The following is an 18,357-nucleotide window of genomic DNA, read 5'->3' as shown; positions in this document are numbered from 1 at the left end:
TATAGCTATAACTTCACATCTTTTTGGCTTTTCCTTGTTAGCAGGATCATTCCCTGAGTTTTGTCTATGAGAATTTGAAGCCCCACCTGTTCCTCCATTCTGGGCTTCTCTTCAGTGCATCATCACTCTTTTGGTGGCGCTTTCAAGGTTCCTGCTTTTGATTCAGACGGCACAATCAGCAAACAACGTGATCCCTATTCCTATACTCATCTCCTCAGGGCGATCCTTTATCATGAAGTTAAAGAGGGTTGGTGTAACTACACTGCCCTGTGGAGTTTCACTTGCAATTGACTGTACATTGGAGAAAGCTTTCCCTAATTGGACATGTACAGTTCTTTTGCCTAGGAAGTTCCTCGTCCATCTGTACATTCTTCCTCTATTAACCATTTAGGCCACTTTATGAAGTAGTTTCTCTCTCCATAACACACAGTAGACTTTTTCTACGCCCCGGAAGATTAGTGTCATTAATTCTATTATTCTCATACTTTTTTGTGGTTTGTCTCTATCCTGACACCGTGGTCAATCACATTCCTACTATACTGAAGCCCACTTTGTGTTTCATCTGTGAACCTACTTCTATGTAGGTGTGCTATTGATCTCTCCCTCACTATTATTTTCTTTCTTTTACCTAAGCCACACTAAAGTTTAGCTTTAAAATATCCACATCCTCCTCCCATTCCACCTCTTCATCTCATAATTAGCCTTTATGTTCTTTTCTCCTCCCTAATTTGTATCCTCTGACATTCATCACTACTGACTTTTTGAAACATGGTGGTCAGAATTTCTGCTTTTCTTTTGTTAGAGCTTATTACTCCGTGCCCTGCATCTGGAAGGCTTGGTGTTACGTGACTCTTACTCTTTATTTCATTCATTTCCCTAGTTTCTTTATATATGCTTTGCTGTATTGGTATTTTTATTTACTTTCCCATGTATTGGGTCCACCTCTCTCTTTCTGCCCCTTTTAGAGCCCTTTGAGAAACCACCTTACTTTTTTATATTTCCTTATGTTCTTTATTTAAGGATTTTTTGGCCATCTTATATGCCTTATTCCTTTCCTTAATTACCATCTCATATTCCTTGTTCCAGTACACATTTCCTATCTTTAGGCAGTGTTGGTATCCTAAGAATAGCTAGGTTAGCTTTCTTTATGATTCCCTTATAAATATTACTGCAGAATTCCTCAATATCTTCACAGATACATTACTCATTCACATATTCTTCAGCTCTCTTTCCAAAGATTTTTCCATTTTTCTTTAAGATTCCAAGTGGGGATATTATCCTCATTTTCAGTATTTCCTTTTCCTTGCGAAGTAATTAATGTCGGGAAGTGGACACTGGCCATTCCCTCCCCTCTGTGTATTTCACAGCTGCATTCACTCCTGTCATAAACAGATAGTTAAGGGTTAATGTCTCTTTTACCCGTAAAGGGTTAACAAGCTCAGTGAACCTGGCTGACACCTGATCAAAGGACCAATAGGGAGACAAGATACTTTCAAATCTTGGTGGAGGGAAGCCTTTGTTTTGTGCTTTTTGGGTTGTTCTTTGTTCTCTCTTGGGGCTAAGAGAGGCCAGACATGCAACCAGGTTCCTCCAATCTTTCTGAAACAGTCTTCCATGTTCAAAATAGTAAGTATTAGCTTAAAAAGGCGGATTAGATTTATGTTTGTTTTCTTTATTTGCAAATGTGTATTTTGCTGTAAGGATTTTACCTCTGTTTGCTGTAACTTGTATCTTATGCTAGGGGGGAAGGAGTCCCTCTGGTCTATGTAAAGCTGAGACTTTGTAAACATTTTCCATCTTGATTTTACAGAGATAATTTTTACTTTTTCTTTCTTTAATTCCAAGCTTTTCTTTTTTAGAACCTGATTGATTTTGTCCTTGTGTAAGACCCAAGGGGTCTGGGTCTGAACTCACCAGGGATTGGTGGGGGAAAAGGAGAAGGGGGGAAGGTGAATTTCTCTCTGTTTTAAGATTCAAGGAGTTTGAATCACAGTAATCTCCCAGCTTTAATTCAAATTCTCATTTTCTGTTTTTTTCCTGTTTGAGAACCACAATTTATTACATCAGCCTTTAATGCAATAAATCTCTTTTCACCCCAATGTTACACATTACCTCCCATTCATTGCCATTCTCCACATCAGGTTCTCTTTTAGGTATGTCCTAACAGCTTCTGAATAGGAGAGATTATTAGTAACGTGAGGTTTTTGCATTTCTCTTACTTGCTTCCCTCCAGACAGCCTGCATATTCTGAGCTGTGTTTTCCTCCACAGTTACAACATTTTTGTTCTGTCCCTTCCTCACAATCATCGTAGGAATGGTCACTTCCACACTTACTGCACTGTACTTTCCCATTGGAATTATTTGCTATATGACTAAATCTCTGGCAGCTGTAGAATCTCACAGAAGGAGGAATATAGGACATAGTCCAGAATATCAGATACCCTAAAGTTACTCTTTCTGGTCACATCCTTCCCTTAAAATATGTTCAGCACAGCTGTCAAGCACTTGCTGTCACTTCCTCTTCTGCTAATTAGCCGCTTAGCATTTATCACTAACTATTCTTTGCTTTCTTTCCTGACATTTCATTGGGCACCCCAAAAACTACCCTTGTAGTTTCTGTGAGGAATCTGGGTAGCTGACAGCTCATTTTTATTTTACCCAGCACCTTTGTCTTAAGGAGTGTCCCTACTAGCTCTTTGTTTTTACATTCCACTAATGAGCCTAAAGCAGGAATTTGTTATAAACTGAGGACACATCAGTTGGAAGTAACAGAGGAAGAGAAGGACCTCGGAGTATTGATTGATCACAGGATGACTATGAGCCGCCAATGTGATATGGCCTTTAAAAAAGCTAATGCAGTTTTAGGATGCATGAGGCGAAGTATTTCCAGCAAAGATAAGGAGGTGTTAGTACCGTTATACAAGGCACTGGTGAGACCTCATCTGGAATACTGTGTGCAGTTCTGGTCTCCCATGTTTAAGAAGGATGAATTCAAACTGGAACAGGTACAGAGACGGGCTACTAGGATGATCCGAGGAATGGAAAACCTGCCTTATGAAAGGAGACTCAAAGAGCTTGGCTTGTTTAGCCTAACCAAAAGAAGGTTGAGGTGGGATATGCTTGCTCTTTATAAATATATCAGAGGGATTAATATTAGGGAGGGAGAGGAATTATTTAAGCTTAGTACCAATGTAGACACAAGAACAAATGGGTATAAACTGGACACTAGGAAGTTTAGACTTGAAATTAGATGAAGGTTTCTATCCATTAGAGGAGTGAAGTTCTGCAGCAGCCTTCCAAGGGGAGTAGTGGGGGCAAAAGACATATCTGGCTTTAAGACTAAGCTTGATAAGTTTATGGAAGGGATGGTATGATGGGATAGCTTAATTTTTGCAATTGATCTTTGATTATCAGCAGGTAAGTATGCCCAGTGGTCTGTGATGGGATGTTAGATGGGATGGGATCTGAGTTACTGCAGAGAATTCTTTCCTGAGTGCTGGCTGGTGAGTCTTGCCCACATGTTCAGGGTTTAGCTGACCGCCATATATGGGATCAGGAAGGAATTTTCCTCTGGGGCAGATTGGCAGAGGCTCTGGAAATTTTTCACCTTCCTCTGCAGCATGGGGCATGGGTTACTTGCTGGTGGATTGTCTGCAGCTTGAGGTCTTCAAACCACAATTTTGAAGACTTCAATACTCAGACATCAGTTAGGTGTTTGTTATAGAAGTGGATGGGTAGGATTCTGTGGCCTGCTTTGTGCAGGAGGTCAGAGTAGATGATCATATTGGTCCCTCCTGACCCTAAAATCTATGAGTCTAATGAATGCAGTAGGAGTTGGGTGCCTAATACTCTTAGGCTAAACTGAAAATCCCAGCCTAGATCTCAAATAGTTGAGTGAGTCCAGTAAGCTAGTTCAACCAGATGTGGTCTTGATGCAATAATCACTGCGTACAATTCTCAGTAGTGTTAGAATGTTGTTTTCTTTAGTCTTGTTAAGTCTCTGTTTGGAAATGCAAAAAATAAACAATTCCCCCATCACATTGCTTTAGATATGATCATCACAAGCAGTCTCCAGAGTCATTCCTCTGTCAGCAACACACAGGAGAGGCTGGTTTCTTCTATAAAGCCCACAATAACCAGAGAAAGTGTAATGAAGGTTTTGCTTACTGGAACTAGCAGGGTCACAGTACCCATCAAGAAAAAGGACAGGTCTTTACAGAGAGCGAGTGAAAGTGCATAAAGAAAATGAGGACGGGAGAGTGATTGATGGTGGAAACTACATCATGATTCCCCAGACCGGCCACCATTGGTACACTGGTCACTTCTCGCATACCAGTACATTGATCACTCCTTCATACTCACAATTAAAGGTAAATGTTAGGGCTCGGTGGAAATTTTCCACCAGAACCTTTTTTTTTAATTTAGTTCTTCATGGAAACTGTCTGTTTTCCTCCATTTTTTTAAAAAAAGTTTTCTTCAGAAAACCCAAACATATTTTGTTTTCTGATGGAATTCTTCTGGTTTTCAGCAACTTTCAGCACACATTTTTCAGTTTTCAGGTTTTTTGATGAAAAGTTGACAATTCGCATGAAGGGGATGGGGGACTTCCAACCAGATCTAGTTGATGTAATTATTGGGGAAAATCCTGGACGTCTTTATTCACTTTTTGCTCAGTCTGTAACCAAAACACTTCCATTGCTCTGGGTATATGGGAATTTTCACTGAGTGAAGGCTGATTTAGGGCCTTAGACCATGCAGAGTACTACTAGGAAAACAATTGAACTACAAAGGCTCTGTCTGTTGGTCTGTGTCTGTCTCTCTTGGTTTCTGAGCATTTCCCATTCTATCCTGTCCCAGAGAGGGTGTTTCAGTGTTTCTTTGATTGCCTGCATTTGATTCATCTCTATGAAAATTTGCCCTTGCTTTTCAGCCCACTGTTGTTTTCCAAGCTACTTTTTATGTTGTGGATGAGATATAGTTACTGGGTGGGAATTGTGTCCCATGTAGCAAGCAAAATCAGCTGCTTTGTACTTCCATAAGGAAAACAAAACCTTGTCCTCAGATGGCTCACGACCAGGCTGTGTCTTGACACATCTTCTCTAACTTAACTGATAAGGTAGACACATTTCAGCTCACTTGGTCTGTCAGAGATCATTTGAGTGAAATTGGTTACAGTGATACATTACTGATCTAGTATATTACTTCTTTGTTTCTTTATTTCTCTAACACAGGAATACAGAAGGTTTTTTTATATATATTGCCTTTTTGGATGTGTTACATTTCTTTTGATAAAGAGAGCTTGTGGGAAATTTCTTGTCAAAACTGTTTTTTATTATTTTCTCTATAAAATTGGGTTTTCATATTAAATGAATTTTTTCATGAAAACTGTCTACTTTCCCTGGAAAATGGCATGTTTTTATTGAAAAAAAAATTTGGCCAAAACCCAAAAACTTTTCAGCCAAAAACTGAAAAATATTGGGTCAAAAATCAAAAGCTTTCAGTTTCTGCTGAAAAAGTTTCAGTTTTCAGCCACAAAATTTTGATTGTCAATATTTTTCACTAAATTTCAAAGATTTCTATGAAGAAAAAAAATTCCAGTCAACTCTAATATTAAATAGAGCTGTTTCACACATCTCCCTCTATCTCTGCCTGTCTGCGTATGTCTCTCTGTGCCTGTCTGTCTGTCTGTCTATCTGTTTACCTGTGTCTTTCTCTCTCTTTCTAAGGCATCTGTGGTATATTGAAAAATGTTATAGGCTATCACTTTAAATTCTTAAGGGTTTTCCAGGTTCTGCTTGCAGACCAGGGGGCTCTGTAGGGAAGCATGAGATCAGTGTCTTTCAGAAGTCAGTCTGAAAAGAGCCAGCCTAGAGCAATGTGGGGTGAGTTTGATGTCTCTGCCTTACGGAGCAGCCTGCTTTTCTCTCTCTGGTTTTGGGTTTTGTACACTGGGGTTTTGGATTTTATGCTATAATGTCATTTTACACTGCAACCTTTAGAGAGAATATTTGATGTTTTAATCTAACTTCGCTGTTTGCATCCTGTGAGCATAACAGTACTCAGGGTGATCCCATAGCCTTTATCTCCTATCCCCCAGCCCTTTAGACAGGGGTTGAATGCCTTTCTATCTTCCTGACAACTCGCCTCTTTCACATGGATTCTCACTCCTTTCCTCAGTTGTTTCTAAAATGTCCTTCTGGATTTTCCCCTAAAGTGGAAGCTCTGTACATATTCCTGACCCTGTAGCTGCTGGTTGTCTTCAGCAGAGCCTTTCCTCCACTGATCGGCATGTCAGCTGAGAGCTCTCAGCAGCTGGAGGCATTGAGCACTGCATCATCTCTTTGCAATGTTCTTTGAGATTACAAGGTAGATCAACCAGACCTACTGCTCTGTCTATCCCACTTATGAATGTAGACCCCCAAGTCTGATTCAGTGCAGCAAGTCAGTTATTTAAAAATAAAATACGTAGCATGTAGGATGAACATGCACTCAGAAGTTACAGCTTCTGGTTCTAACCTCACTTGGGCAGGTGTAACGTGGGAGGATCTCCAGCAGAAGTTAATATTGCAAAAAACAGTTTGTGAGATCAGAGTTAGATCTCGTGGATTTATTCATGTGAGGAAAGACTGTGAGACAGTTATTGTTAAAGCCATTACTTTACTCTCTCTTACCGCCGCTGACTATTTTTAGTGTGGGCTAAAACATTCCAGTGGCTAGCGTCCTTTGAGGAACAGCAGATCCTTTGTGGCTCTGCATAGCTTGAATTAAGATCCTGATAAAGCAAAGCCCTCAGGCCCAGATTTTTAAAGCTATTTAGGGGTTGCTGAGCTTAGTGTTGCAACAATCCCTAACTGACTGAGGAACCTAAATTCCATTTTCAAAAGGATTCAGGCAGGGTTTCTTAAACAGGTGTTGCTGCTTGTGTAGAGAAAGCCCCTGGCGTTCCGGACTGGTGGGTTTACCTGCGCCTACCGCAGGTCCGGCCAATCGCGGCTCCTACTGGCCGTGGATCACTGCTCTGGGCCAATGGGAGCTGCTGGATGCGATGGCCAGTAAGTCCCTCGGCCCGCGCCACTTCCAGCAGCTCCCATTGACCCGGAGCAGCGATCCGCAGCCAGTGGGAGCCTCGATCGGCCGGATCTACCGACGGAGCAGGTAAACACACTGGTCCGGCACGCCAGGGGCTTTCCCTACACAAGCGGCGACCCCTGTTAGAGAATAAATGAATAAATCCATGAGATCTAACTTCTGACTTATTGAGCAAGAAAGTGCACTTCTGGTAGGGCCCCTAGCTCTCACCAATGGGAACTGCTCTGAGGAACGTGAGGAGTTGCTACGTTTTGGGATGATGCCATTCCCATTCATGGCTAAAGCTGGGATGTTTGTCCTTTTGAAAGTCCTACATCTGAGTTTTTAGTACATTTCTCTGTACCTAGATGCACCTCGTAGGCAAAGCAGAAGAGGACAATCGAACGGTCATCACAGAATTCATCCTCCTGGGATTCGGGAATCTCCCTGAACTGCAGGTCCTTCTCTTCCTGGTTTTCTTGGTGATCTACATTGTGACCATGTCTGGGAACATCCTCATCATTGCGCTAGTTGTGGCTGATCAGCACCTTCACACCCCCATGTACTTCTTCTTGGGGAACTTGTCCTGCTTGGAGACCTGCTACACCTCCACCATCCTGCCCAGGTTACTGGTCAGTCTCCTGACTGGAGACAGAACGATTTCTGTCAGTGGCTGTTTTGCACAGCTTTATTGCTTTAGTTCTCTGGCAGCTACAGAATGTTATCTCCTAGCAGCGATGTCTTATGATCGGTATTTAGCGATATGCAAGCCCCTGCGTTATGCAGCCCTGATGAATGGCAGGTTTTGCCTCCAACTAGCAGCGGGTTCTTGGATAATTGGATCTCTATTTTGTGTAATAATAAGGTCTTTTATGTCAGAATTAACATTCTGTGGCCCCAGTGAAATTGACCATTTCTTTTGTGATTTTTCCCCAATGCTAAAACTCTCCTGCAGTGACACCAGCATGATCACAGTGGTTAGTGTAATACTCACCTCCCTAGACTCTCCTTGCCCATTTCTATTAACTGTGACATCCTATGTTTGTATCATTGCTACTGTACTGAGAATCCCTTCCACCACCGGGAGGCAAAAGGCCTTTTCCACCTGCTCCTCTCACCTCATTGTGGTTACAGTTTTCTATGGGACCCTAATGACTGTGTATCTGCTACCAAAAACCAATACACTGAAAGCACTGAACAAAGTGTTCTCTGTCTTCTACACAGTTCTGACTCCCATGCTTAATCCCCTCACCTACAGCCTGCGAAACAAAGAGGTGAAGGAGGCCCTGAGAAAAGTCATCCATAAATATATGTTTCTCAAATGAATTCAGATAGAGTCACTGATCTGTGAAGAACAGGAGTACTTATGGCACCTTAGAGATTAACAATTTATTTCATCATGAGCTTTCGTGAGCTACAGCTCACTTCTCCGATGCATATCCAAAGAAGTGAGCTGTAGCTCACGAAATCTTATGCTGAAATAAATTTGTTAATCTCTAAGGTGCCACAAGTACTTCTGTTCTTTTTGCGGATACAGACTAACACAGCTGCTACTCTGAAATTTGATCTGTGAAGGAATCCATCTGGCTTAATGAGCAAGAAAGTTTACATCTAGTAGGGCCCTAGTTCAAATCAATGGGAACTGCTTTGGAGAATGTGAAGACATGCTATGTTTTAGGTTGATGTCATTCCCATTTATGGCTAAAGCTGATACTTGCTACTGCCTTAATTGGAAACCTGACTGTCTTGAGCTCTACACACCACATGGTGACATTTGAGATTTCAGATACGTGTTTCATCTATTTCTCTGTTCTCTCTGAATTGTGTGAATGTCACATTCTACTTAGCACTGGCCTCAGATCACTATGGGCATAATTAGCTGGTTCAAATATTTTCTCTCTCCTTGATGTCCTGGATTCCCAAAAGCTCCATAAGTTTATATCTGGGAAGATTGTACTGCTGTTCCCATTTGTTGTACTACGTATCATTTTGCAGTGGGTAGAAGGAGTGTAAGCGTGTGCCTATACTGCAATGTAAGCCTAGCGTCTGTGGGACTTGAACCCGTAAGCTCAGTGAGTGTAAACCTAGGCTTGAGTGTCCACACTGAATATTAACACTTGGTTTAGAATTTCTGGACCCGGACCTCACACCAGCACTCAGGCATCTACGCTGCACTACACAGACCTAAGTCAAGCCAGTCTGTACCAGATTTCCTAGCAACTTCCAAGTGGGTAGCGTTTCTAGCCCTTTGTTTGTGGTGCCCTGAGGGAAAACTTGACTGTCTATCCCACAGCACTTTACCAGAAGCTATTGCAGCCTGCCAAGGTATCGGACCAAGTTGTCTTTTGAGTCTGCACATGCCTGGCAGCTGGAGCCAGCAACAGGAGGAGTCAGTGTTTAAAGCACTTGTCTTGCTTGTTCTTTCACTCCTGTTTCAGGCAATGGGCAGAGCTTCCATGAGGTACTGGTGGACATTTCAGGGGCATTTTTTGACCTGCAGAAGAAGACACCTGTTGGAGGAGGAGGAAGATGATACAAACCTGACAGACTCAACCTGGATGCTGCTTCTCATGGCTCTTGCTCCCTGGGTAGACTGATGCTTCTGGACCAGGGCCACGAGCACAGACTGGTGGGACCCCCTTGTCATGCAGACCTGGGATGACCAGAACTTGCTCTTGAGGAAAGCTGCATTTCTGGAGCCTTGTTAGCACGTTTCCCGGACCCTTCAGCACCACGACCTGTTCAAAGGTAGTTCCATTCCTGTTCAAAGGTAGTTTGCTTTACCCCAGAGTCCTACAGGTCCGTTGCTACCAGTTTGGGATTGGAAAGTCAGCTGGATGTACTCCTTTTGCCTGGGCTTGTGAAACAGTATCCTGATAGCAGAGGCCATGGCAAAAGAAGTCTTAATTATATTCCCAGTAGGTGTAGAATGGTGGTTGAATGTGCGTTTGTCAGACTGAAATCCTCAAGCCTGAGTCTGAGTTTAGGCTTACATTACAGTGTAGACATTCCCTAAGACCCAGTGCGTCAGTCTCTAAATAGATTAATGGCTATCAAAATAGAATAAATTATGTGAATGATTACTGTTGACACAACCTCTTTGCTACAGCAACAACAAAATTGATGTCAATTAAAAAAACAGCGGGTAGGTGTGGAGGAAATGCTACTCATGGCATATTTGAAAAGTGCCAGCATCTTTCATCCTTAAGCACATTGGGTAAATTTTCCCAAAGTGTCTTGTTGACTTAAAAGCATAAATCTCATTGACTTTCAATGAGACACAGATTCCCCAATCCTTAAATCCTTCTGAAAGGGGAGCTCTGGCTCTGAAGTCACTTTGGTGCTTTTGAAAATTCTACCCATTGAATAGCACTTTAATCCTTAGGCCTCTGATTCAAATTAATACACAGGAACTAATTGAAGGAATGACAGTAGTTGAGCCACTGAAGAGTATGTCTACATGGCAGCTGAAGGTGAGCCTCCCAGCCTTGGTAGGCAGGCTCGTGCTAGCAGGCCTTGTGCTGGCGTACAAAAAATAGCTGTGTGGATGCTATAGGGTGGGGCCAAGCCTGGGTGACTAGCCTGAGCCTCCCATTAGGTGAGGGACCTCATTTATGACCTGGACTAAACCTTGTTATGGTTGAGTTAAAAAAATATTCTAACTGATGTGTGAACACACACTTCTATTCGCATAACTGTCAGGATGAGTTAATCAGAAGCCCCCTCCCCCACCTAAGACAAAGAGGTGTGTGAACCTGCCAAGGAATTTGGACTGAATGGGCAGAAGGGTTTTGCTGAGTGTTAAAATCCTGTGCTGTGGTATTGAATAGCCTAGGTTTAATTCCTGCTGAGCCACCTTTCATTAGCAAAGCAGGGCCCTGTGCTTATTTTGGTGTCATTTCTCTGTCTGTATCTTTTCAAAATCATCTCTGATCAATTACAAAATTTCAGGGAATGTTTGAGGTCTTGGTAAGCAGAACCCTATTAATTTTTGAGAAAATCTTTTAAGTGTCTGTTTTTCATGGAAACTTCAAATTTTTGTTGAAAAATCAAATATCCCAAAATTTAAATAATTTGGTTCAGAGAGCCTTTTGCGGTGCCCCATGGCAGCTGCATTTCAGTTCCCTGTGTCTCCATTCTTCACTATGGACTGGAGTCCCCTGCTGGACTACATCTCCCATGGTGCAACCACATCCTCTCACTCTAAGGAGACAGAGTGGTCTCCAGTCCATACAGGAGAATGTGGACTTGAAGCATAAAAATTACAACACCCATAAAGCACTAGGCAGTATTTCAGAATTAAAATATTTCAAATTTTTCGCCAATTTGTTTGTTTTGTTTTGTTTTATTTAATTTTTTTTTTGCCAAAGGATTGAACTTTTCAATGAGGAAAAATGATGAAAATGCTTTTATTTCTTTTGTTTGTGTTAAAAATTTCCATGGGAAAAAAAGCCCCTTTTCCATCATCAGGCATTTTGCAGGCATCACAGCAAAGCAGAATTTTAACGATGACAATAAAGTGACTTTGCAGAGAGCTCTTCTCACATAGAGGAATCATAATGGCTGATCTGTGTGGGACAGTAGTGCTGGGGAGAGAGTAGGTAGGACAGGGATAGACCGTGAAGCCCTTAGAGGTGTTTGTCACAATACTATCCCCTAAAATGCTGCTATACAACCAAACTCTCTCTTGCATGTTCCATTCCATTCCTGATCTCTCTGAAAGCTCAGCATGTCCCAAAGATACAAGAGGCTTCAGGGATTGTTCTGTCACGTACAGTCCTGGAGCCTTAAAATCCCACCTATTCTTCACAAAGGATTTGTCTGTTTTACCGTAGGCCCGTGTCATTCAATGGCAGATCGTCCAGCAGGACAAGAAGGCTTGTGTAGGCTGGAGATAGGCAAGGGGTAGGTGTGGAATGTTAAGGTTCTCAGATTGTATCTGCTATCACAAAGTTCTGGAGTATTAAGGAGCTGTCCACTAGGACACAGGTTAAGGCTCCCAAATTATCAAAAAACTGTAAGTTCTTCTTCGAGTGCTTGCTCATATCCATTCCAGTAGGTGTGCGCGTGCCGCGTGAATGTTCGTCGGAGACTTTTACCCTAGCAACACTCGGTGGACTGGCAGGGCGCCCCCTGGAGTGGCGCCGCCATGGCGTCGGTTATATACCCCTGCCGGCCCGCCGCTCCTCAGTTCCTTCTTGCCGGCTACTCCGACAGTGGGGAAGGAGGGTGAGTGTGGAATGGATATGAGCAACACATCTCGAAGAACAACAGTTACAAAGGTGAGTAACCGTCTTTTCTTCTTCGAGTGCTTGCTCATATCCATTCCAGTAGGTGATTCCCAAGTCTTACCTTAGCGGTGGAGTCTGAGTGAGACGTTGCGGAGGGCAAGATCGCTGAGCCAAAGGCGGCATCGTCTCTTGATTGCGCAATGAGGGCATAGTGAGAAGTGAACGTATGCACTGACAACCAGGTAGCTGCACGGCATATCTCCTGGATGGGAATGTGTGCCAGGAAGGCGGCCGACGAGGCTTGAGCCCAAGTAGAGTGGGTGGTGAGACGGCCAATTGGGACATGGGCCAAGTCGTAGCATGTCCGGATACAGTTTTTGCTCTTTCAGGCGTAGCCTGAAATCCACAGGATACTTCTTTAACACTCCATAACATGCTCTGCCATTAGGATTCTTCTGATGACTATGATAACTCCCCTTCCCCTGCTTTCACAAAGAGCTCCAGACCAGTGGAGGTCCTCTTCATTAGGGATGCATAATTGACATAGGCCTGAGGAGTCTATGAAGTGTTTCTGATGATCCCTCTAGTTCTGGGGCCTCTGCAGTCCTAGGGCATCCAGACAAAATTGATACATAACTTACAACTCAAAAACTTTCCCTATTGTCATTCTGCTCAGGGTGGCAGGTCATATCATTGCTTTAGTGTTAGAAAAAAAGACAAAACCCTCATCCATGACAAACTGGGAAATTCGTACAATGACCATACTCAGATATCAGAGGGGTAGCCATGTTAGTCTGGATCTGTAAAAGCAGCAAAGAGTCCTGTGGCACCTTATAGACTAACAGAAGTCTTGGAGCATGAGCTTTCGTGGGTGAATCCCTTCCCTGACTAGAGGCGCCTTTTTAATTATTACTCACCTGGCGGCACTCTGGGTCTTTGGTGGCACTTCAGTGGCAGGTTCTTCGCTCGCTCTGGGTCTTTAATGGCGGGTCCTTTGCTTGCTCTGGGTCTTTGGCGGTGGGTCCATCAATGCTGCCGAGGACCTGGAGCGAGTGAAGGACCCATTGCCGAAGTGCTGCCGAAGACTCGGAACACTGTACAGTGAGTACAAGCCCCACGTTTTTTTATGCATTTTTAGTTTTTTAGTCATCCCTGCCAGGGACCCGTCAAAACTATTCGAATTGGGCCTCGCGCTTCCTAAAGCCGGCCCTGGCTGCAGGGAATACATCACATCTCTGTATGTGAGACAGATGCATGTATATCTATCATTCTCTCTAGAGATAGAAAGATAGCCATGTACCTTTATTTGCTATTTTTCTCACTGTCTCTGATAGTATTAAAATGGAAAAAAAGTCAGTGATGGTTATGAAAGAGATTAGAGAGATACAATGTCAGTCAGTATGAAAGTTTCAGCGTTCACTTAAATAGCTGAAAACTAAGAAATAAAAATGATGACACAAGATGACAAAGCGCCAGGTTTAATTTTTAAATCAAATTTTACTTAACATTTTCTACTGATGCCCAAGCAAATGTCCGTCTAAAGAGAGCCCTTCCCTTCTATGGTGGCACTGAATACACAGTTATCAGAGGGGTACCCATGTTAGTCTGGATCTATAAAAGCAGCAAAGAATCCTGTGGCACCTTATAGACTAACAGAGGTTTTGGAGCATGAGCTTTCGTAGGTGAATACCCACTTCGTCAGATGCATGTAGTGGAAATTTCCAGGGGCAGGTATGTATATGCAAGCAAGCTAGAGATAATGAGGTTAGATCAATCAGGGAGGATGAGGCCCTGTTCTAGCAGTTGAGGTGTGAAAACCAAGGGAAGAGAAACTAGTTCTGTAGTTGGCAAGCCATTCACAGTCTTTGTTTAATCCTGAGCTGATGGTGTCAAATTTGCAGATGAACCAAAGCTCAGCAGTTTCTCTTTGAAGTCTGGTCTTCGGTTCATCTGCAAATTTGACACCATCAGCTCAGGATCTGCCAACTACAGAACTAGTTTCTCTTCCCTTGGTTTTCACACCTCAACTGCTAGAACAGGGCCTCATCCTCCCTGATTGAACTGACCTCATTATCTCTAGCTTGCCTGCATATATATACCTGCCCCTGGAAATTTCCACTATATGCATCTGACGAAGTAAGTATTCATCTATGAAAGCTCATGCTCCAAAACCTGTGTTAGTCTATAAGGATTCTTTGCTGATGAATACACAATGTCAAGTAACACAGAGACTGAACCAATGTTAATGTCAGCTTTTGCCTTTTGGCCTTGCTCCTGCGGCAGGAGCCCCGCAACCCAGCGGTCATGCTCCCCAGGCTGAAGCCCCGCAACCCCACAGTCATGCTCTCCAGGCCAGAAGGCAGCAAGTCCCGTGGTCTCACTCCCCTGGCAGGATCCCCGCAACCACGCAGACCCGCTCCCTCTCTCTCCCGGCTGGAGCCCCATGGCCCCGCTACCCCAGCCAGAGCCACATCCTCCCAGCCCACTCTCCTGGCCAGAACCCCACAACCCTGCTGTCCCTCTCTCCTGGCAAGTCTCATGGCCCCGCTACCACGGCCAGAGCCCTGCATCCCCGCAGTCCCGCTCTCCCAGCCAGAGCCCCAAGGCCCCACTATCCCAGCTGGAGCTCTGCAACCCCGTGGTCCCGCACCCCAAGCCGGAGCCCCGCAACCCAGGGGTCCCGCTCCCCCAGCCAGAGCCTCGCAACCCCGGCTGGAGCCCCGCATCCCTACAGCCCGCTCTGTCGGAGCCCCAAGGCCCCGCTACCCCGGCCGGAGTCCCGCTACCACATAGCCCCGCTTCCCTGCTGGAACCCCGCAAACCCGCGGCCCGCTCTCCCGGCCAGAGCCCCGTAACCCCAAGGTCCCGCTCCGCAGCCGGAGCCCTGCAGCCTCGCTGTCCCGCTCCCCGAGCTTGGGCGCAGCAAGTCCCGTGGTTCCGCTACGCCAGCTGGAGCCCCTCACTCCCATGGCCCAGTCTCCTGGCCAGAGCCCCACAACCCCGAGGTCCCGCTTTCCCGGCCGGAGCCCCACAACCTCGCGGTCCCGCTCCCTGGGCATGAGCGCAGCAAGTCCCGCAGTTCCGCTATCCCACCTGGAGCCCCTCACCCCCGTGGCCCACTCTCCCGGCCAGAGCCCCAAGGTCCCGCTCTCCCATCCGGAGCCCCAAGGCCCTGCTATCCCTTCCGGAGCCCCGCATTCCCTCAGTCCCGTTACCCCTGCCGGAGCCCCGCAACCCCACTCTCCTGGACAGAGCCCAGAAACCCCACCACCGCAGCCAGAGCTCTGCAATCCCAGAGCCCCACTCCTCTGGCGGAGCCCCATCACCCCGCTACCCCGACCAGAGCCCTGCATCCTCGCAGCCCTGCTATCCCGGTGGTAGTCCCGCAACCCTGCGGTCGCGCTTCCCCCAGCCGAGCGCGGCAAGTCCCATGGTCCTGCTCTCCCGGCTGGAGCCCCCAGCCCCGTGGTTCCGCTCCTCTGGCCAGAGCCCCGCAACCTCACATACTCGCTTCTTCGGCCGGAGCCCCGCAAATCCGTGGCCTCGGTCCCCTGGCCCAAGAATGGCAAGTGCAGCTGCCCCTTTCCCGGGGCTGGAGCCCTGCAACCTGCAGCCATGCTACCACTGCTGGAGCGGAAATCTGAAGTTCAGGGGGAGGGGGAGAGTACATGCCCCACGAATCAGGCCCTGCACTGGCTAAAGCCGGCCCTGAAGACCCCAAACCACCCCATCACCTCTGGGCGAACACTTTTCACAAAGCAATCATTTCATGTCTAACCTATCAATCCTCATCCTCAAAGGAAACCTACACAACACTTTCAAAAGACAATCTTGGGAACTTTGCTAGACTGTAAAAATAATGGCCTGAACAGAGGCCTGGTCTACACTACACGTTTATACTGAATTTAGCAGCGTTAAACCAATTTAACCCTGCACCCATCCACACAACCAAGTCTTTTATATCAATATAAATGGCTCTTAAAATCGATTTCTGTACTCCTCCTCGATGAGGGGAGTAGCACTGAAATCGGTATTGCCATGTCGGATTAGGGTTAGTGTGGCCACAATTGCACTGTATTGGCCTCCAGGTGATATCCCACAGTGCACCATTGTGACCACTCTGGAAAGCCATTTGAACTCGGATGCACTGGCTAGGTAGACAGGAAAAGCTCTGCGAACTTTTGAATTTCATTTCCTGTTTGCCCAGAGTGGAGCACTGATCAGCATGGACTATATGGGAGATACTGGATCTGATCGCTTTATGGGGAGACAAATCTGTTCTATCAGAGCTCCATTCCAGAAGATGAAATGCCAAAGCATTTGAAAAAATCTCCAGACAGAGGCCGCAGCAAGTACTCAACACAGTGCTGCGTGACAAGCATAACGGAAAGCCAAAGAATCAAATGGACGCTCATGGAGGGAGGGAGCGGGGACTGGGGACTCCAGCTATCCCGCAGTCTCTGAAAAACATTTGCATTCTTGGCTGAGCTCCCAATGCCTGAAGGGTCAAAAACATTTTCTCAGGTGGTTCAGGGTATATCTAGGCAATTTACCTCCCTCGCCCACATGAAAGAAAAGGGAAAAAAATCGTTTCTCGCCTTTTTTCAATGTCACCGTATGTCTACTGCATGCTGCTGGTAGACACAGTGCTGCGGTGCTAAACAGTAATATCCCCTCCCCTTCCTTTCCTGATAGCAGATGGTGCAAAATGGTGGAAAACCGTCCTCATCATCCCGTGAGTGCTCCTGGCTGGCTTCGGTAAGGTCGGCCAGGGGCACTCTGACAACAATGGGAATGACTCCAGGTCATTCCCGGCAGACGGGTGCAAAAGGATTGAAAACCATTCTCATCATAGCAACTGGGGGCTGAGCTCCATCAGCCCCCCCCCCCCCGTTTCATGTCTGATGAAGATTCTGTACTGCCTGGACTATCATAGCAGTGGGAGGCTGCCTCCCCCTCATTTTATCTCACTAAAAAGTCAGTGTTTCTTATTCCTATATTCTTGATGTAAGCAGAGTCAGGATCAGAGCTACCCTGACATCTGGTGGTGAAATGTAGAGAGTGTGGAAAGAATTTTAAGAATTTGCATTGGCATGCACCACCCACTTAGCATAATCCCACAGCAGCTTGGGATGATGATTTTAACAGCTCTGGGATCCCCAATTTCTTTGCTATTGGGGCAGGAGGAAAATAGTTTGTCACCCTGATTGTGTGAATGGGGAGCTGTGGGACTGCTTTGTGACAGAGATGACTCAACCTCAGTTGGGTGGTACTTGCTAAACATGGGACATGGGTTCCAAAACCCCATGAATTGAGAGATGTTGGGGATTGGTGTGTATAGTTAATGGGGAGGGCCTGGGTTGCTAGTTACACATTTTTCTTTCTCCAGTGTTAAAAACCAGAGTTGTTTTTTTGTTCCCTTAAGAGTCTAGATACAGGTTACTGAGTTGACCTCACTTTTGGCTAATGGTGCAGTAGCACTGGGGTTCCCCTACTATGAGCTGGAATCACTGAAGAGCTGAATTTACTGAGCTGAGAGCACTGAGTATTGTGCTAACTAGTGAGGGAGCCTGAAGCTACACTGCAGAACAGAGCAGCTGGTGGAGCAGAGCGGATGGCAGAGTGGAGTAGCTGTAGGACGGGTGGAGCAACCCACAGAGCGAGTGGAGCCGAGCAGTTTGCAGGGACAACTGGAGGAGCTCACAGGACAGCTGGTGGAGCAGAGCAGCTGGTGGAGCGGAGCAGTTTCTGAGGACGGCTGGAGGAGCAGAGTGGAGCGGCTGGTAAAGCGGAGCAGTTTGTGGAGAAGGCGGAAGCAGAACCCACGGAGAGGCAGGACAGTTGGCCCCGGACCACGTAAGGTGCCCTTTTCTATCCAGGCTGCAGGGAGGGACCTCTGCAGATAGACTCTCAAACTTTGGGGCTGCACTGACCCAGGACAGAGACTTTTGAGTTGTTGGACTTTGGGGTGATTGGACTTAAGACCCTAAAATGTACCTGGGGGTGGGGTTTTTTGTTTATGGTTTGTGTTATAATCCTGTTTGTGGTGTTTCTCCAG

The 18,357-nt window shown here is 45.6% G+C and overlaps 1 protein-coding gene across 1 annotated transcript; it reads left to right on the top strand.

Moving 5' to 3' along the window:
• The first annotated feature begins 7,436 nt into the window (after positions 1-7,436).
• On the top strand, positions 7,437-8,393 carry LOC115640222 (olfactory receptor 10C1-like). Its single transcript, XM_030543032.1, has one exon. It carries the CDS (start codon positions 7,437-7,439, stop codon positions 8,391-8,393), a length of 957 nt encoding a protein of 318 aa, XP_030398892.1.
• The last annotated feature ends 9,964 nt before the right edge of the window (positions 8,394-18,357 follow it).

Source organism: Gopherus evgoodei, unplaced genomic scaffold (assembly GCF_007399415.2).
Source record: "Gopherus evgoodei ecotype Sinaloan lineage unplaced genomic scaffold, rGopEvg1_v1.p scaffold_251_arrow_ctg1, whole genome shotgun sequence".
Taxonomy (NCBI): domain Eukaryota; kingdom Metazoa; phylum Chordata; order Testudines; family Testudinidae; genus Gopherus; species Gopherus evgoodei.
Note: the sequence above shows the minus strand (reverse complement) of the source record. Positions and strands in the feature narration are given on the sequence as shown.

Bases quoted from the DNA above. Each gene is read 5' to 3' on its own strand.
- LOC115640222 (XM_030543032.1), top strand. From the start codon at position 7,437: ATGCACCTCGTAGGCAAAGCAGAAGAGGACAATCGAACGGTCATCACA.